The sequence below is a fragment of the Protopterus annectens genome, chromosome 6.part1 (genome assembly GCF_019279795.1).
Source record: "Protopterus annectens isolate FY-2018-M chromosome 6.part1, PAN1.0, whole genome shotgun sequence".
Taxonomy (NCBI): Eukaryota; Metazoa; Chordata; order Ceratodontiformes; family Protopteridae; genus Protopterus; species Protopterus annectens.
Genome location: NC_056738.1, coordinates 58,762,038 through 58,777,893, shown reverse-complemented (window position 1 = coordinate 58,777,893; position 15,856 = coordinate 58,762,038). Strand labels below are relative to the sequence as shown.

Here is a 15,856-nt window from a genome sequence, read left to right as displayed (position 1 = left end):
AATGCGAATTTGGTGGTAGGGAGCATGCCAGCTTTCAAGTCCCATGGAACAACTTACCTGTCCCTCCAGTAAAGCCTCCTCCTCTACCCTCATGACCCTGCCACAAGCTCCACAGATGCTACCACCCTCAGGGAGCAGGCATCCACATGCAATCATGGCTGCATGCTATGCACGCTAGGAGCATATACCCTCAAGTTTTTGCTTTGCGTGTGCAACATGTAGCTCTCCCACCAGGTGTTACTCAGCTGGTGAACCAGAGCCACCTCCTCTTCACCTCTCCCAGCTTCTACAGACACCCAAGCTGCTAACTGAATTCTGACCATCTGCACTATAGTGTGTTGTTTATCACCCTGTGTCACAGATCTGACCAGAGCTTGACAGACTATGGTATATAGACGAGCAGAAAACCAAGCTGCATTTTAGAAAAATATTGATATGTATCAAGGTGCTATATTTGCTGCACTGTGAGTATTTCCATTACTTGTTTTTGGAAGATATAAGAATGGCACATTTGGAGAGAGGTGCTTTTGTACACTTTTCTATAAAGGAAGCACAACCAATGTATATGCAGAAAGGTGGCACATGTCCCAGAAATTAAGTCAGCTGAGCATTATGAAACTTTATATGGAAGGAAGTAATTTATTTCTATGACAGTTCAGTAGCTGAACTATTGTCTGTGTGATAATTTCAGTATGCAAGCAAAGTTCATCAAAATCCACCAACATACAGTGATAGAGAAGTTAGTTAATTTGGCTGAAAGTGCACAGAGCACATCCTTCTACATGGCAGTTAGTTTTTTTTTCTTTATTCAAAGATGCTTTTGAAAAAGCAAATTTTACAGAATATAAGTACAAACTGTGTGACGATCATGATCACCAGTTCATTTACCATCATGAAATCTAAAAAAAAAAGCCTTTTTCTTAGCTAGTGGTTCATTTGCTAAAACTGAAAAAAGCATGCTATTAGGCAGCAATAAAGGGGTAATGTCATTTTTATTTGTGCTGTTTCTGATACCGGTTGCAGGCATTGACTTCCACATTAAAGAAGAGAGGGTGATCATTCTGTTTGGACAGGACTGCACATAAATTCACAAAAGATGGATCACTGTGTGAAGGAGAGGGCAGAATATATCAATAGGCCGCAATAACCAGATGTCCTTTCATGTCACATTTGCAGCATTCCTTACAGCTGGGATTTCCTGCCTAGGGCAGCCCAACGTCCAGCCATAATGCCAAAGCCTTAGGTTGCTTTAAGGTATGCCATACATTATATGTATGCTTGTCACACCGCATAGGGCATATAGGTGACTTCTGGATGTTCCATCCTCAGAACTTCTTTGCCACAAGTTGGAACACCACCTCTTGATCATCAGTGATGTGGTATATAAAACAAGGGGGGCCTAGATCTTACCTTCTTTGCCAGGTGGCACTCCTGGTATGGGATCTTGCTGTCCAGTATCAAGTGACTCTTCAGGCAGTTTACATTCCCTCAGGTCAAAACATTGTGGCAGACACTCTGAGCACGTCTTTAACTTAATCCCACAAATGGATGCTTTACAGGGATATGTTTCTGTACATTGTCCACCAGTGGGATACTCCTCAAGTAGATCTATTTGTCTCCTGTCTGAACAGAAACTTCCTCTGTTTTGTGCCAGAGTTCCAGGTCGTCTGGTGTGGAAGGTGGGCACCTCTCTTTTTCTTGAATGGGAATGTTTCATTATGCTTTCCCTCACCTTCCTCGCATTCCAAACTTCCTGTTGAAAATTCAGCAGGACGCTCCCAAATTCTTGTTGGTAACTCCCTTTCGGCCAAGACAGCATTGGATCCCACCTTTTCTGCATTTAGCCAAGGGCAATCATTACAAGTTACCTAACAGGGTGGACCTACTCACACAAGAAAAGGGATCTCTCATCCATCCCCACCTGTTCACTCTTCAACTGACATCGTGGGTGATTTTGATTCCACAGCGACAGTTTATTTTTTTTCCTGAGGATGTGCTTAGGGTCCTGCAGGAGACCAGGAAACCCACTATTTGGAAATCCTTCTTATCCAAATGAAGAGGTTTTCTATTTGGTGTCTGTCTCTCATAACCTGGATCCACTTTCTGTAGATGTTCCTTTGGTTCTTTTTTATTTGTGTGAATTGCTCAATGCTGAGTTGGCTTATCCTTTTCTTAAGGCTCACTTATCAGCTGTCTCTGCTTGTCTGCCTTTATCTCCTGCTTTAGCTTTCTAGATTTGAAGCTAAACAATTCCTTAAAGGCTTCCTTCATAATAGGCCTCCCAGGAAGCCTGCTCCTCCTCCTTGGGATCTTAATTTTATTTTGGAGAAGTTGACTCAAGCAAAATTGAGCCTGCTGCTTTTCAGCTTCCTTGCATCATTACTCTTTGAAGAAGACTCTTTTGTGGCCCTTACTTCCACTAGATGGGTGTCTGAGCTTCAAGCCCTTATGGATTGTCCTTCTTTTTTAGTGTTTCATAAGGGCAGGGTGTCCTTGCGTACCAATCCTGCTTTTATGCCTAAGGTGGTTAATGAGTTCTAACTTAATCAGTCTATTCATCTGCCTACTTTTCCCCTTTCTGCAATCTGCCAATGTGAGGGTGCTGCATACTTCACATGTGCTTAGACAGCTCAGAAGTTATTTGGATAAAACTAAGTCTATCAAAAAATCTGATCAGTTGTTCATTTCTTTTCATCCTAGGTTAGCTGCATCCAAGCAGACTATTTCTTCTTGGATCTATAAAGCTATTTCTTTTTGCTATTCTTTTCATGGTATAAGCCTTCCTTCTTCTGTAAAGGCTCATTCTACTAGAACTGTGACTTCTTCTGGTGATTTCTTCAAGGGTTTGGATACTAATTCTATTCTTAAGGCAGCTATCTGGACTTCTGTGCACTACAAGATGGATGGAATATTCAAAGCTAAAGCTGGTTTTGCTAGGACCATCCTTCATGACTTCCTAGAGGGCTCTGCTGATCCTTCTTCCTCCCAAGTTACTTCTTGAGCTTTTGCACTCTCCCAGATGCAATGAATACTGCAACAGTGAATGGAAGGACATAGTACAGTTATGTAAAATCTTACCAAAACAGTAGATGTCCTTTCCTTCACTGTTGCAGTATTCACTCCCTCCCTCCTCCCCTGGTCCATTTCTCTTCTGAATGTACTGGTTATCTCTTGCTTTTTCTTGAACTGGTGTTCCTACTGGAGCAATCAGTTATGCAGATGGTACATCCAGAAATTACCTTTATGCCCTATGCTATGCAAGGAGCATATGTGTGACATACTGTGTATTGTAAAGCAACCTAAGGCTTTGGTATACTGGCCAGACATTGGGCTGCCCTAGGCAGGGAATCCCAGCTGAAAGAAATATTGCAACAGTGAAGAAAAGGACATCTACTGTTATGGTAAGATTTAGCACAACTGTACTTTCTGCACGTATACATTTATATCTTTCTTAAAAAATCATACCAAGTCAAGACTTACTAAAAGTAATTCAAAATTTTGATATTTCTTATAAGGGTTGTAGCAAAACATTTTAATTCAGATAGTTTGCACCAGGATTTGCTTTTATCTTATGCACTTTGTATGATCTGGGATAGATTTTTTTTTGTAATAAAATCATTTTACCTTGTATTGCCATATAAGCTCTGCAGATGATGTGCTTTCTAAACAATATCTGCCTTGTAATGCAATGCTAAGTGCTGCAGATATTGTGCTGTTCAGACAATATCTTAAAAACATGTATGGTCTTCTTAATACAATTGTGTATACTTTGCTTTTGGTGTGCATAACCTTATCTGTTATCTACTTTTTTGTTTTTCTAGTAACCAACCCCTGTGGAGCTAACAATGGTGGCTGCTCCCATCTTTGTCTAATTAAAGCTGGTGGCCAAGGCTATACTTGCGAGTGCCCTGACAACTTCTTGACAGTGCAAATCGGTGGTGTTGGTCATTGCCTGCCAATGTGCTCCAGCACTCAGTACAGATGTACAAATAATGAACGGTACAGTATCTAAATTACTAAGGAATGTTTCATTTTATTAAATGGTACAGTATAAATAATATTATGAAGAATTGCTTTCTTTTATTATGAATTTTCAGCTTCAGAAATATATATGCATACATATGCCAAGTGACAGCTGTATTCAAGGCTGTCTGTCTAGTCAGTGTAAGTGAATCAGTTCTCCCCAGCTTTGTATCTGCCTTTCCTAGCCTTCCTTTTACCCAAGTATATCTGTTCCATGTGTTTTAGATCTCAGCATTTGAATTAATCTGTATTAAATTCTGAAGCAATGCATTCCACTAACCTATCACTCCCTCAGTAAAGAAAGACTTCCTTTGTTAAGTCTGCCCTCCAGAGTTGGCTGAATCTTTTCCTACCTGTGTTGTCTCCTTTTCTTAGCTTAGTCATCTTTATATTTCACTTTAATATTAGATATGTTTAAATCGTATTCCTGTCTTTTCCAGATGAAACATGTTCGGTTTATTTATTTATTTGTTCTCATAGCTCAACCTCTGTATCCCATTTAACTTTCTAATAATCTCTCTCTGTACTCCTCAGTAACTTTCATTTGCCTGACTGTGAGTGATCTTCTGAACACTATACATTACTTTTGAGTATTCTCTCACTAATGATTTATGTGGTAGGAGAATGACTCAAACCCCCCTTGAATTAGTTACCCTGACAAATAAATCCATCATGCTATTTGTCTTGGCCACCGCCCTTTACTTGCTTGGAGTAATTCCTTGCTTTACTAAAATTACCCTATGCCCTTTAAACTGTCCCTACTTAACATCTTCTCAGCACTCTTATTTCTTCGTCCATAGTGCATTACCTTATACTTGTATTTTCAATACTTACAGTAGTCACCATCTTAATAAATACCTACTAGCTTTAAATATGTTTACCTGTAAATTCAGCCTACCATCTTTGACTCGTTAAACACTGTTTTTAACTTTTAATGCCATGTAGAGACATGTTAATTTTATATACTTTATTACTGGATCTGTCTGGTACTAAGGTATAATATAGTACTGGAAAAAGTACATACCTCTATCCCTAAATTTAGTACCATCACTTGTCTTGTGATCATTGTACATAGGACTATATTGCAGAAATAGCAGTGTACATTATACATTTAAGCACGTCAGTCACCAAATTTTCTCATCTATTGCATCGTACCAAGCACAGAACTTCTGTTTCACATCTTCCATATTAATGTATGCACTAAGACATGACTGTGCCCTGTAAATGTTAAGTGAATGCAGATATAACCAAGTTTACAAAAACTGGTAAGTTTTAAAACACACATTTTTTTTCTGACACTAAACCAGGATTCTAAAGTTTATTTTATTTAATGGTGGTATTAACTATTTTATATGTGAGCATTTTTCACTCCTTTGAAAAATCATTGTTGTTTGCAGATGATGTCCTCTAAGTCCATCTAACATTTAGTTTAAAATGCTATTTATAATGAAAAAAAAAACAGTATTTTTGTTTTAACTGAATTGCTAGAACTGGAAAACTACATTTTTCTCCAAGTTACAGCAACTTTGGTGTTTGTTATTGTTTGTTATACTTTTCAAGGAATGCAAGGTATACTCTGTCGTTTAGTGAGGTGCAAGTACCTGTATTTTCAACAGAAATAATATTACGTAAGTTTCCTTATCGATGTCTATGCTGACCCACCACTGGATCAGTAATCAAGGAGTCTCAATCCTCACTACAGTCATCAGTGGAGACATACACTGAGAGGATTACAAGTATACACAGTATTTCCAGATGCAGCTCTCTGCATCAAGTGCAATTTCCCTTAAAAGCACACAGAGACCACAGTCAGTCCGGGGCTGGTTTCTCCCTCTTTCTCCGGATCCTTAATAAGACTCCTCACTGACACAGCTATGGAGTTGAGTCCTTAGCTAAGGTTCCAAGCCAAGTCCTCCAGCACTCTCTCTGATGAACCAGTGCTTCATGTTCCTGCCCAAAGTAGCTGACCCACTCACTCTTGGAGATTTGTTTTACACACACACACCTGGGAAAGGCTGGCACAGGTTAACTAGCTATGCTCCTTTCTGCCCAGACTATAAGGTAGTTATCACTGCCACCAGAACCCCTTATCAGCTACTTTGAGGCCCTTAACAAAGGGTGTCCAAAAATATTACTGTGTGATGTTATTATTAATACAAATGGTAGTCTGACCAAGAGCAAGGCTATTAGGAGTGACCCACAGTGCCGCCAAATAAATATGCAAGTACTCTCAGAACTTATATACCTCTACACAGACCAGCCACAATGAAAGGTTTAAATATATTTAATAGTAAATAAAATAACAAGAAAATATTCAGTATATAATTAAAATGAAGTCAGAGTTCAAAATCACAGCAAATATTTAAACCGACATTGTAGGACAGTCTCAAATAAATAAAGAAAAACATCTAATGCTTCACTGTATTCTTGAATGAATCTAAGAGAATTACTATACCCTAGTTAACTTGCTTACAGAGCAAGGCAGATGTATGGTGAATGGTTCTTGTCAGGGCCAAGCCAGAATACAAAATGCTCTCTCTCTTTGAGAGTTCTCAAATTAATATCTCAAATATTACTGCTGGGTAACTTGCAGAATTATATCATTACTTGTCATCTGACTTCTAGTTCCCAGGCGCCAAAACAATCATTGATGGCAGCTGCAGCTGGTAGCATTTAGCATCTGCTCATGAAAATACATGGACAAGGGCTTTTCCTCAGATCTTTGGGAAATCGAATAAAACACTTCCAAGACAATACAGAAAGCTCCCTAGTTTTAGATATTGTGTCTCCTTACTGCATTGAAACTGAAAGATATCATCTTTTATTGCATAGCCATAAAGTAATTTAATTTCAGCTATTTTTCTGAAGTTTACCTCCTGTGTGTGGAGACATGCGTGAATGGGCGTACCTTCGTTGAAGGCTGTGCGTCAGGGCTGGCAACTCGGTACGTAAAAATCTACTGCCAATCATTAGCGGACCGGAGTTCCGCTGTGGCGACCCCTAACCGGGAAATGCCGAAAGATACAACAACCTCCTGTGTTCCAGTTTTCACTGTTAAATATACATTTAAACAGTTACAATAGTGCATGCACATTTCTGTTCTTTTTCCAGTAGGGTACACTGTGATTACATTTCAAACAGCACTTTGTAAATACCTTCAAGCAGTTTGATATGCACATGACTTACAGTTCTAATACATTTGTAACACAAGCATCTTATGTACATCATGTTGATATTCACAAATGACATATAATTATTTACAAAATTCCAGCTAGCTGTGCTGGCAGTACCTCCTTTTGTCACAATGTCAGTGAAATTTACTTATAGTATACTGGCTGCAACAGATTTAACTTTGAAGAATCCATCTAGTATCAGTTTTCAAATGATTGTGTTGGATAACATACCAACACAGTCACAGTTAGGCATGCTTCCATGTAATTAATTAACTTTCTGACATAATTTATCACACTTGTAATGTGTGCCATCATAATTTAGTGTACTTGTGTGTGTTACTTATAGAAATGTAAAAAATGCAAGGTTGTTACGGCACAAATCAAATATGTGTATTGATGCAGAACTAAAATAGTATTGTTGACATAAAATAGCAAGGAAATCTAAAGTGAAACCTAAGGAGTACAAAAGAGTTCATTTAAACACTGTGGTACAATTTAGGTTTTCTGTGTAAGATGTTAAAAAAATACTAAATTGAAAACACAGCATGGAAACATGTTTGATTTCTGTACTGCAGCTGATGAAACAACTGGCAGAGGATATATAATTTCTTAGTTTAATGACAAGTTTTAGCACTGCCTTTTCTTTGAGTAGTATCTAAGACATTATCTATGTTGTCCACATACAGCAATAACTAGCATATAACCTGTATCATTCCTCAGCCTCCGTTTGAGTATAAAGGGATTTATGAAGGTGCCCTCTTGGTTTCCAACTTGCATTGCTGTGCCTCTAGATAATTTGATGAAGCTTGTGAACAGCAAGACTGGTGTCACAGAATAGTCTTTTGAGTCATGTAGCCATGGATATGTGGTACTTTGAAGACCTCTTCAGAGAGCAGTGATTTGAGTCATGTGGTCATGCATATGTGGTACTTTGATGAATGTCTCTTCAGAGAGCAATCTTTTGAGTCATGTGGTCATGGATATGTGGTACTTTGATGAAGGCCTCTTTTCCCGGGTCTGATTTCCCCCGGCCTGCATGGACCAGCAGGTTTAAGTCAAGGAAGGCTCCTTAAGCAGTCTAATTCAAAAATGCATATCTCAAAGCCTGAATATCTAATAGATGTTTAAAGTTCAGTGGCAATATAATTGACTGGTATAATTTTAGGAACGTTGGTTAGATGCCCACACCATGATTGGCACAGATTTCTCTCTAGTCTGTCATGCACTCTCCTAATAATGATTTAGCATGTAAGCTCAAATGCAGGACATGATTTTATCTCAAGGTCTATATCCTGAGATGATTTGGAGTTTGTTAAGGTCATTACCAGATGATTTGGAGGTTGTTAAGGTCATTATCCATTACAGATAATGACACTGAGTCATTCTCTCATCCACATCTCATACAGATAACCTTGTCTGGTGATTTTTGCCGTGGTTATGTGGAACAGCTTGGACTAGCTTCACTCTCCTAATCTGTTCCCTCAGAAGTGCCTTGTAGAGGTACTAGAGAAGTATTCTGAAGACCCCTGTGTTATCCTTTCCTTGCTGACAGCCAATTAAAATACCATCAAGGCATCCTGAAGGTACACTTTCATCTGCCTCTACAAAGAACAACTTACAAAGCATTCCTGACCTGTCTCCCATGTGATCTCTTCAGTGCTGCAAAGATCATAAATGCCACAACATTTTGTCACATTTTTGCTAAGGAAGGATTTTAAGACTTTGAAAAGTCCTGCCAAGATATTGCACTTCTCTACCATGCTGCAGTTAAAGGTCCTCAGCTGTTTCTTACCTGACCCATTTTCAGTGCCATCTAGTTAAGAAAAGCTCTATTAAAGCTCAAGGACTCCCATGGTATTTTATTGTCTCTATCTTTGACAGTTGGATTTCATGGGTTCTGATGTAATTTTGACTGTGTTGATGCTTTGGTAGAGGCACAGTCTTTGATATGTACCTGTATAGATAGCATGGCAGATTTTGTCCTCCTTAAAAGATGAATTTAGAGACCAGTTCTTGGATGCTAGCTTCTTTGATTAGCCTGCTCAGCACCTGGTAACTCTGCTCTGTGACTGCCCATGGTATATGTGTGTGTGTGTGTGTGTGGGGGGGGGGGATTCCTTCAATTCTTCCCAGCTTGGAAAACCATCACAAAACCTTAGTGGACTCTAGAGAGGATCTGTCTAGGCTAAGTTCTGGAGCTCACCAGCATGTGCCCCAGTAAGCACCCATCTAGCAGATCAGTCCATTTGTATGGAATTCTTTGCATAGGTTCGGATTATGTTGTTCAAAAAGACTGTAGAAGCTATTTTAGCTTCTGAGGAGGATAAGAGATTTTACTCCCATCTATTCCCATTCCTGAAGGGACAGATGATTTTCATTTCATTCTGGACCACCTCAGTTACTTAAACCAGCCTATCATATATGTTTATTTTGGAATGGTACCCTGTAGAAGATTGTGCTGCTACACCTGTAGGAACCTGGATAGTGTCACAAGGTGTGACGGATGCCTTTTGGCACATGCATTCTGGGTGCACGCATGTGATGCTTTCTGTCTAGTCTTAGTATCACTTTCAGGGCAAAATGTTGCCATTGGGACCTTTTTCAGTGCCCTTGTGACTGAAAGCCTTGGAGAAGAAGACTTTCTTAGTGTTCCATTACCTGAAGGATTAGCTCTTGTTAACCACGTCTAGGGACTCCCTGTAGGTATCTCTCTCATGAAGGCTTTTTGGCTGCAGTCCTTGCAGAGGTGATGACCATAAAATGGAAAAAAAGTCCTCTCTGATCCCTACTTAGATGAAGTTATTTATTAGGGCAGACTTGGACACACACTAGTATATTACATATACTCCCAATGCAAGGCGTCATTTTTAAATCAGTGACCTGATTGAGTGTGTCCACTATGTAAGTTTTATCTGTTTTTTATCTGTTAATTTGTTGTTTGCATCTCCTACAGTTCGCAATATACTTGATACACTAATTCATACATATACTGCTTGGCCATGTTGTCAAGTTGTTTAATGCTGTGTACATTTATTGCATATGAGAACCTAAGTAGATATTAAATGTATTTGCAGGGTTTAGAACAGAGGTATTTTATTAGCTAGTGATAGCCAGTTCCCGGTCTTCAGATGTGTAAGCTCCAATGCATCAACCATTACAAATGTTAAGTTTTACTGCACTAGTGAACTGGTATTTGTATTATTAACTGCAAAAAAAGTGCTGTATTGCTATTGTTTAAAGACTGCCTTTACTGTTATGTTGCATAGATCACATAACATGATATCCTAAGCCACTACTGGTCTCAGTGCAGAATTGCATTTGTTCATTAACTATGGTTATTCTAACTACTGTTTTATTGAACTTTATCCTTTTGCAACTATAATTTTCACTTTCTTTTACCCAAGACTGCCCAAACGCATATCTCCTAACTTCTGTACCCTATTCTCTCCCTAACATTTTTCCCTGTTCAACAGCCTGGTTTATTTGACCCCTACCCACCTAAGACCTGCGGACTATTGTCTTCGTGAGCTCCAGTCCAGTGATACTTCATAACCAAAAATAAAATAGAAAGGAAAAAAAAGTGTATGTGTTACAACTTCTTCTGTACTACTGTAAGGGTAGTGCACACTCGATCAGGCCAATGCTGAGTCCTCCTCTATCACCCACTACTAAAACTCTCCATCCCGCCACACTTCTTGCCCTTCCAGTCCAGAATTCCCTGCTAAAATCCTAACAATTGACAAAAAAGGAAAAAAGCACTGACGAGATACCTACTTACCTTGTTATCATTTGCTGGGATTTAGGCACTTCATGCCCCACCCTGCCCCAAAATCCCACCCGCCTCTGCTACCTCTACATTTATTCTAAGCTATAGCCACTCCCATAAGTATCACCCAATCAGGCCAAACCTCTGTGCTCCCCTCCCCCCATACAGCACCATCCTTTCTTCTTACACATCTAACCTGACACAGTTATGCTATTACCTAACATGATTACACTCCTTACCTGCATACTTCTTTCTCACTTTACATCCTACCAGGACTCTACAGTAATAACTCCCAACCATTTACACTGCATCCTCTCATCAACTTCTTTCCAACCCTCACTATATAACTACAGTTCCCCAGCCACAAAAAAACCTCTTCCCAATACATCCACTCAATTACCAAACACCTACCACATCCAAACAAAAATATCCCTAAAATATGACAGGTTCTTTACTACGTATATAAAACGAATCTCTGCTACCCTCTCTAAACTAGCCCTCAGCAGAGACATCCACCCAAACCCTGGTCCCACCATCACTAACCCCACCTCAAATTACTTCCCCATCTCTCTAATCACAACCAACAAAGAGCCATCTGACCTTCTCATCATGTGTCTAAACATCATAAGCACACGCAATAAAACCCAAAACCTACATGCCAACATAAACTTGTTCTCTCCTGATATTCTGATCCTAACTGAAACCTGGCTCAAACCTCACATCAAAAGTGAAGAAATACTCCCCTCTGGCTACAGCATCCTTCATGTAGATAGACTATCCAGGAAAGGTGGTGGTGTAGCACTATTGTTTAAACACCATCTCAATATCCAAAGTCTCAACAAGTCTGCTCCCCAGATTCACAATGAAGAAATCCTATATGCCAATCTCAAACTCAACCCAAATAAAACAATCAACATCATAGGGTGCTATTTCCCACCAGGCCAAAATATATCACCCCTAAAAAACATCCTGAACTAGTCATTCTCTACCCCAGGAAACCATTATCCTTAGCGACTTTAATATCAGCTGGCTATCTTGTAGCAACAATCACCCAGCCATCCACCTAAATCTTCATGGTTTCTCTCAACTAATACAATATCCTACCCATTTTAATAAAAACCCTAACAATCATATAATTCTTGCTTGAATCCTAGTTAACAAATACCCTCACCCTTACATAGCGGGCTGTCTACCTGACTACCTCAGTGACCATTTCCCAACATTCCTACTAAGACACCATGTAAACAGTGTAATGATCCATAAACAAATCTGAAACAAAGCAAATTTCAACCCTCACTCCTTTATCTCTTCACTCTAAAATGTTAACTGGTCACCACTAAAATACCTCAATCTAGATGAAGCCGTCCACTTCTTCAACAGCACCTTCCTCAACATCCTAAACACGCATACCTCATAAGAAATGTCAGAGTCAGAACTAAGAGCTCCCCCTGGCTACAAAAAAGCACCAGGGTTCTAATGAACAGCAGCGATAAGTCTTGGGAACACTGGCGCCTAACAAATCACCCCTCTAATAGGCAATTATTCCTTGAACTGCGCAATAAGATCAAAAAGCAAATAAAAACAGATAAAACCCTTTACTATCAGTCCACCCTAAGCTCTTCCCTCCACAGCTCTAAGCAATTCTGGTCCACAATTAACTCCATCCTCTACCCAGGGTAAAATAGACACCCCCCGCCTTCCACCCCCCCCCCCAGCAGCATTGCTGATTCTTTCAACAAAGACGTCACTGAAACCATACTATCCCTAGCCAAACAACACTTCCCTTAATCAACTCTTCCCACTCCTAACCCTAATTCTCCTCCCCCTGCTTTTTCCTTCTCCTCAGTATCCACCTCCTACATAAAAAGACTCCTGTCAAAACTTAAACCCACAAAACTTGCAGCTAACAACCTTCCCTCAGAATACCTAAAAATAGCAGCTGAAGCCCTAGCTTATCCTATTTCTATGTTAATCAATTGTTCCATATCCGAAAGCTATGTACTCTCACTATGGAAAACATCACACATCATTCCCCTCCACAAAGGTAGCGCTTCCACTGACCTTTCCAATTACTGCCCCACCGCCATCCTTTCTGCACTCTTCAAGATACTTGAGAACTGCATTAACTCTCAGGTTTCAAACTACCTCCTAGCTAATAATCTCATCTCTAAAATCCAGCATGGCTTCGGGCCATATCACAGCACTACTACCGCCTTCCTGTCTTTCACCGACACTATCCATCATCATAAAAACAATGGCCTGTTCTCCACTACTATATTTCTGGATCTATCAAATAACTATCTCCTCGCCTTCCTCTTACTCTCGGTGTCCCCCAAGGCTCCATCCTCGGCCCCCTACTATTCTCCCTTTTCCCCAAAAACCTACATACAGCCACCAAGCATGCTTCTCTCATACAGTATGCAGATGACTCCACCCTCATCTGCTCTTCCCCCACTATACCGGAACTCCAAAAGATCACACAGGAATCATTCTCATCTGTAGAAAGCTGGATATCTAATGCCAAGCTCCTACTCAATCCTAGCAAGACCAAACTCCTTTTCTTCCAACCCTCCAAATCTATTCAAAATTTCCCCCACTTCAATATTGTTGCCAAAGACAATACTGTCATCTCCCCATCAGATCACACCAAACTACTTGGTGTGGAGATTGACAACGGTCTCAGATTTGACACCCATATATCTCTTTCCATAAAAAATTACACAAAAAACCTGGTGCATTATATAGAAACAAACAATACCTCACCAGGACAGCAAGAACTTCTGTTGCCATTTCCCAGCTAATCTCCACCTTATTATACACCTCTCCTATACTTACCAACCTTAGACAGTCTGACCTAAACAAACTCGAGGCCTGCTACAATAAAATTGCAAAATTTGCTACTGGCGCTTCCTATTGCAGCCACCATTGTATCACACTTAGGGAGCTAGACTGGCTTGAACTCCCACAACTCCTTCACCTGAATCAACTCTCATTTACACACAAACTTGTAAACCATCCTGTTAAAATCCCATCATTTCAAAAACTTCTCCAACCCTACTACTTCTCTAGATCCCTACGTTCCAGCAGCAAAAATCTACTCCTTTTTACCAAGGCCAAAAACACAGCAGGAGAAGCTCTATTCTCTTGTGCCATATCCAGACTATGGAACAACCTTCCCCCCTCTATAAGTACTCCACCTTCCTGCAGTCACTTCAAGACTGCACTTAAATCTCACCTAAAAATGCACTGGCTCTGTCCTTGTTCCAATCCTGATTAAAAATCCATCCATCTTCATCCCCCCTGCACTCAAACTCTTATCCCAACTTTGTAGAATTGTCTGAGGTTACACTAGCTGGTACTGATAATGTTGACCTTAAGTTAGATATTGCTAGTCTACTCTTACTAGGTAACTCATTGTTTCTTTTCATTGTTTATTTATGTTTGTAAAAGTACCAACTGCTCTGTTTTTACTGCACGTCATCGGCTTTATTACTGTAATCTCAGTCACTCATATATGTTACTCATGTACAATTTGTGGAGCTTTTCTCCCCGGGCCTCTGCTGAAAAAGGACCTGTGTCCAGTCGGAATTTCCCAGTAAACAAATGTAAATAAAAATAATAAATAAATGTGTTCCTGCCACTGGTCAAGGTCTAATAGGTCTTTGCTTTGGCATCCTAGTCTTATTGGGACTAGGAGGCCACCCGGGTCAAGGCTCCAGAGAGCACCCCTACATTACCAGGCTATAATTCATGCTACACCTTTTGGCCACCTAACCTGGACTGAAACACTAAAGGCGGAGGTATGTCCATATTCATTAAGGATATTCACACCTCCAGGCTAGTTGCTCAGCATAATGCATCCGAGATTATCCAAGTGCAAACAACTCTGGGCAAGACCGCATTCCAAATTGTAACATGCTACAGATCCCCTACCATGCCCCAGGATTCCCACTCCTCATTTCTTGATACACTAGAAAATATTAGGGTAAAACCCGAAACCCTAATAATGGGTGATTTCAACTACCCCACCATTAACTGGGAAAACTACTCATGTACCAACTCTTTTGCTCAACGTTTTCTGGAATTCATAAATTCCAACTCCTTAGATCAACTTATCCACACCCCCATCGGGGGCAGTAATACCCTAGACCTGGTCATTACCAGCATGGGCGACCGGTGTTCCACACCAGAGTTCAATTCCTCGTTGGTCAGATCCGACCACAAGCTAATCACCCTAGACATCCATATCTTGCCCCCCCACATTATGGAAATCACATTAAAAATGTTCTCCAAAGCCAACATCATGCTTCCTAAGACAGAAGTGGCAAACTTCACGACACCCATGCAAACGGACAATAGAGGTATGAGTGCTGAATCCTACACAAATGCACTTTATAAGCACTTACATGAGTGCATGGATCGTGCTATCCCCTAATAGAACCAAGATGCTATCCTCCAAAAAAAAGGAAGCCAATCTGGCAGTCCCTTGCCATAAACAAACTCTACAACAGAAGAAAGAAAGAAGCTGTTGCAAAAAAGAGTAAAATCCCATGACTGGAGGAACTTCCTGGTCAGCCTCAGTAAGAAGTTGAGATCCCTCATAAAATCCTGCAAAGCTAGTTATGAAAATAAAATCGCCACTCATTCTAAAGACAAACACAAAGCATTCTATAGCTATGTCAAGAATCTCAATGGCAACATTCAAATCTGCTCTGAGTTATAGCACAATGGCACTAAATATACAGAACCAACTGATATTGCCAACATCCTGGTAGATAGGTTCAGTGCTAGCTTTACCCCCCTCTCACCTCCTAAAGGGCCCATCTCTATACCGGAAGAATGAAAAGTTCCTGTAATCACGGCTGCACAGGTAAAAAAAACACACTCTCCATAG

The 15,856-nt window shown here is 40.1% G+C and overlaps 1 protein-coding gene across 1 annotated transcript in view; it reads left to right on the top strand.

Moving 5' to 3' along the window:
* LRP2 (LDL receptor related protein 2) overlaps nt 1-15,856 on the top strand; it is a 1,335,386-nt gene that overhangs the window by 916,249 nt on the left and 403,281 nt on the right. Inside the window, exon 54 of the mRNA XM_044075346.1 lies at nt 3,822-3,999. Coding sequence (XP_043931281.1) covers nt 3,822-3,999 — 178 coding nt within the window. The remainder of the gene's footprint in view (nt 1-3,821; nt 4,000-15,856) is intronic.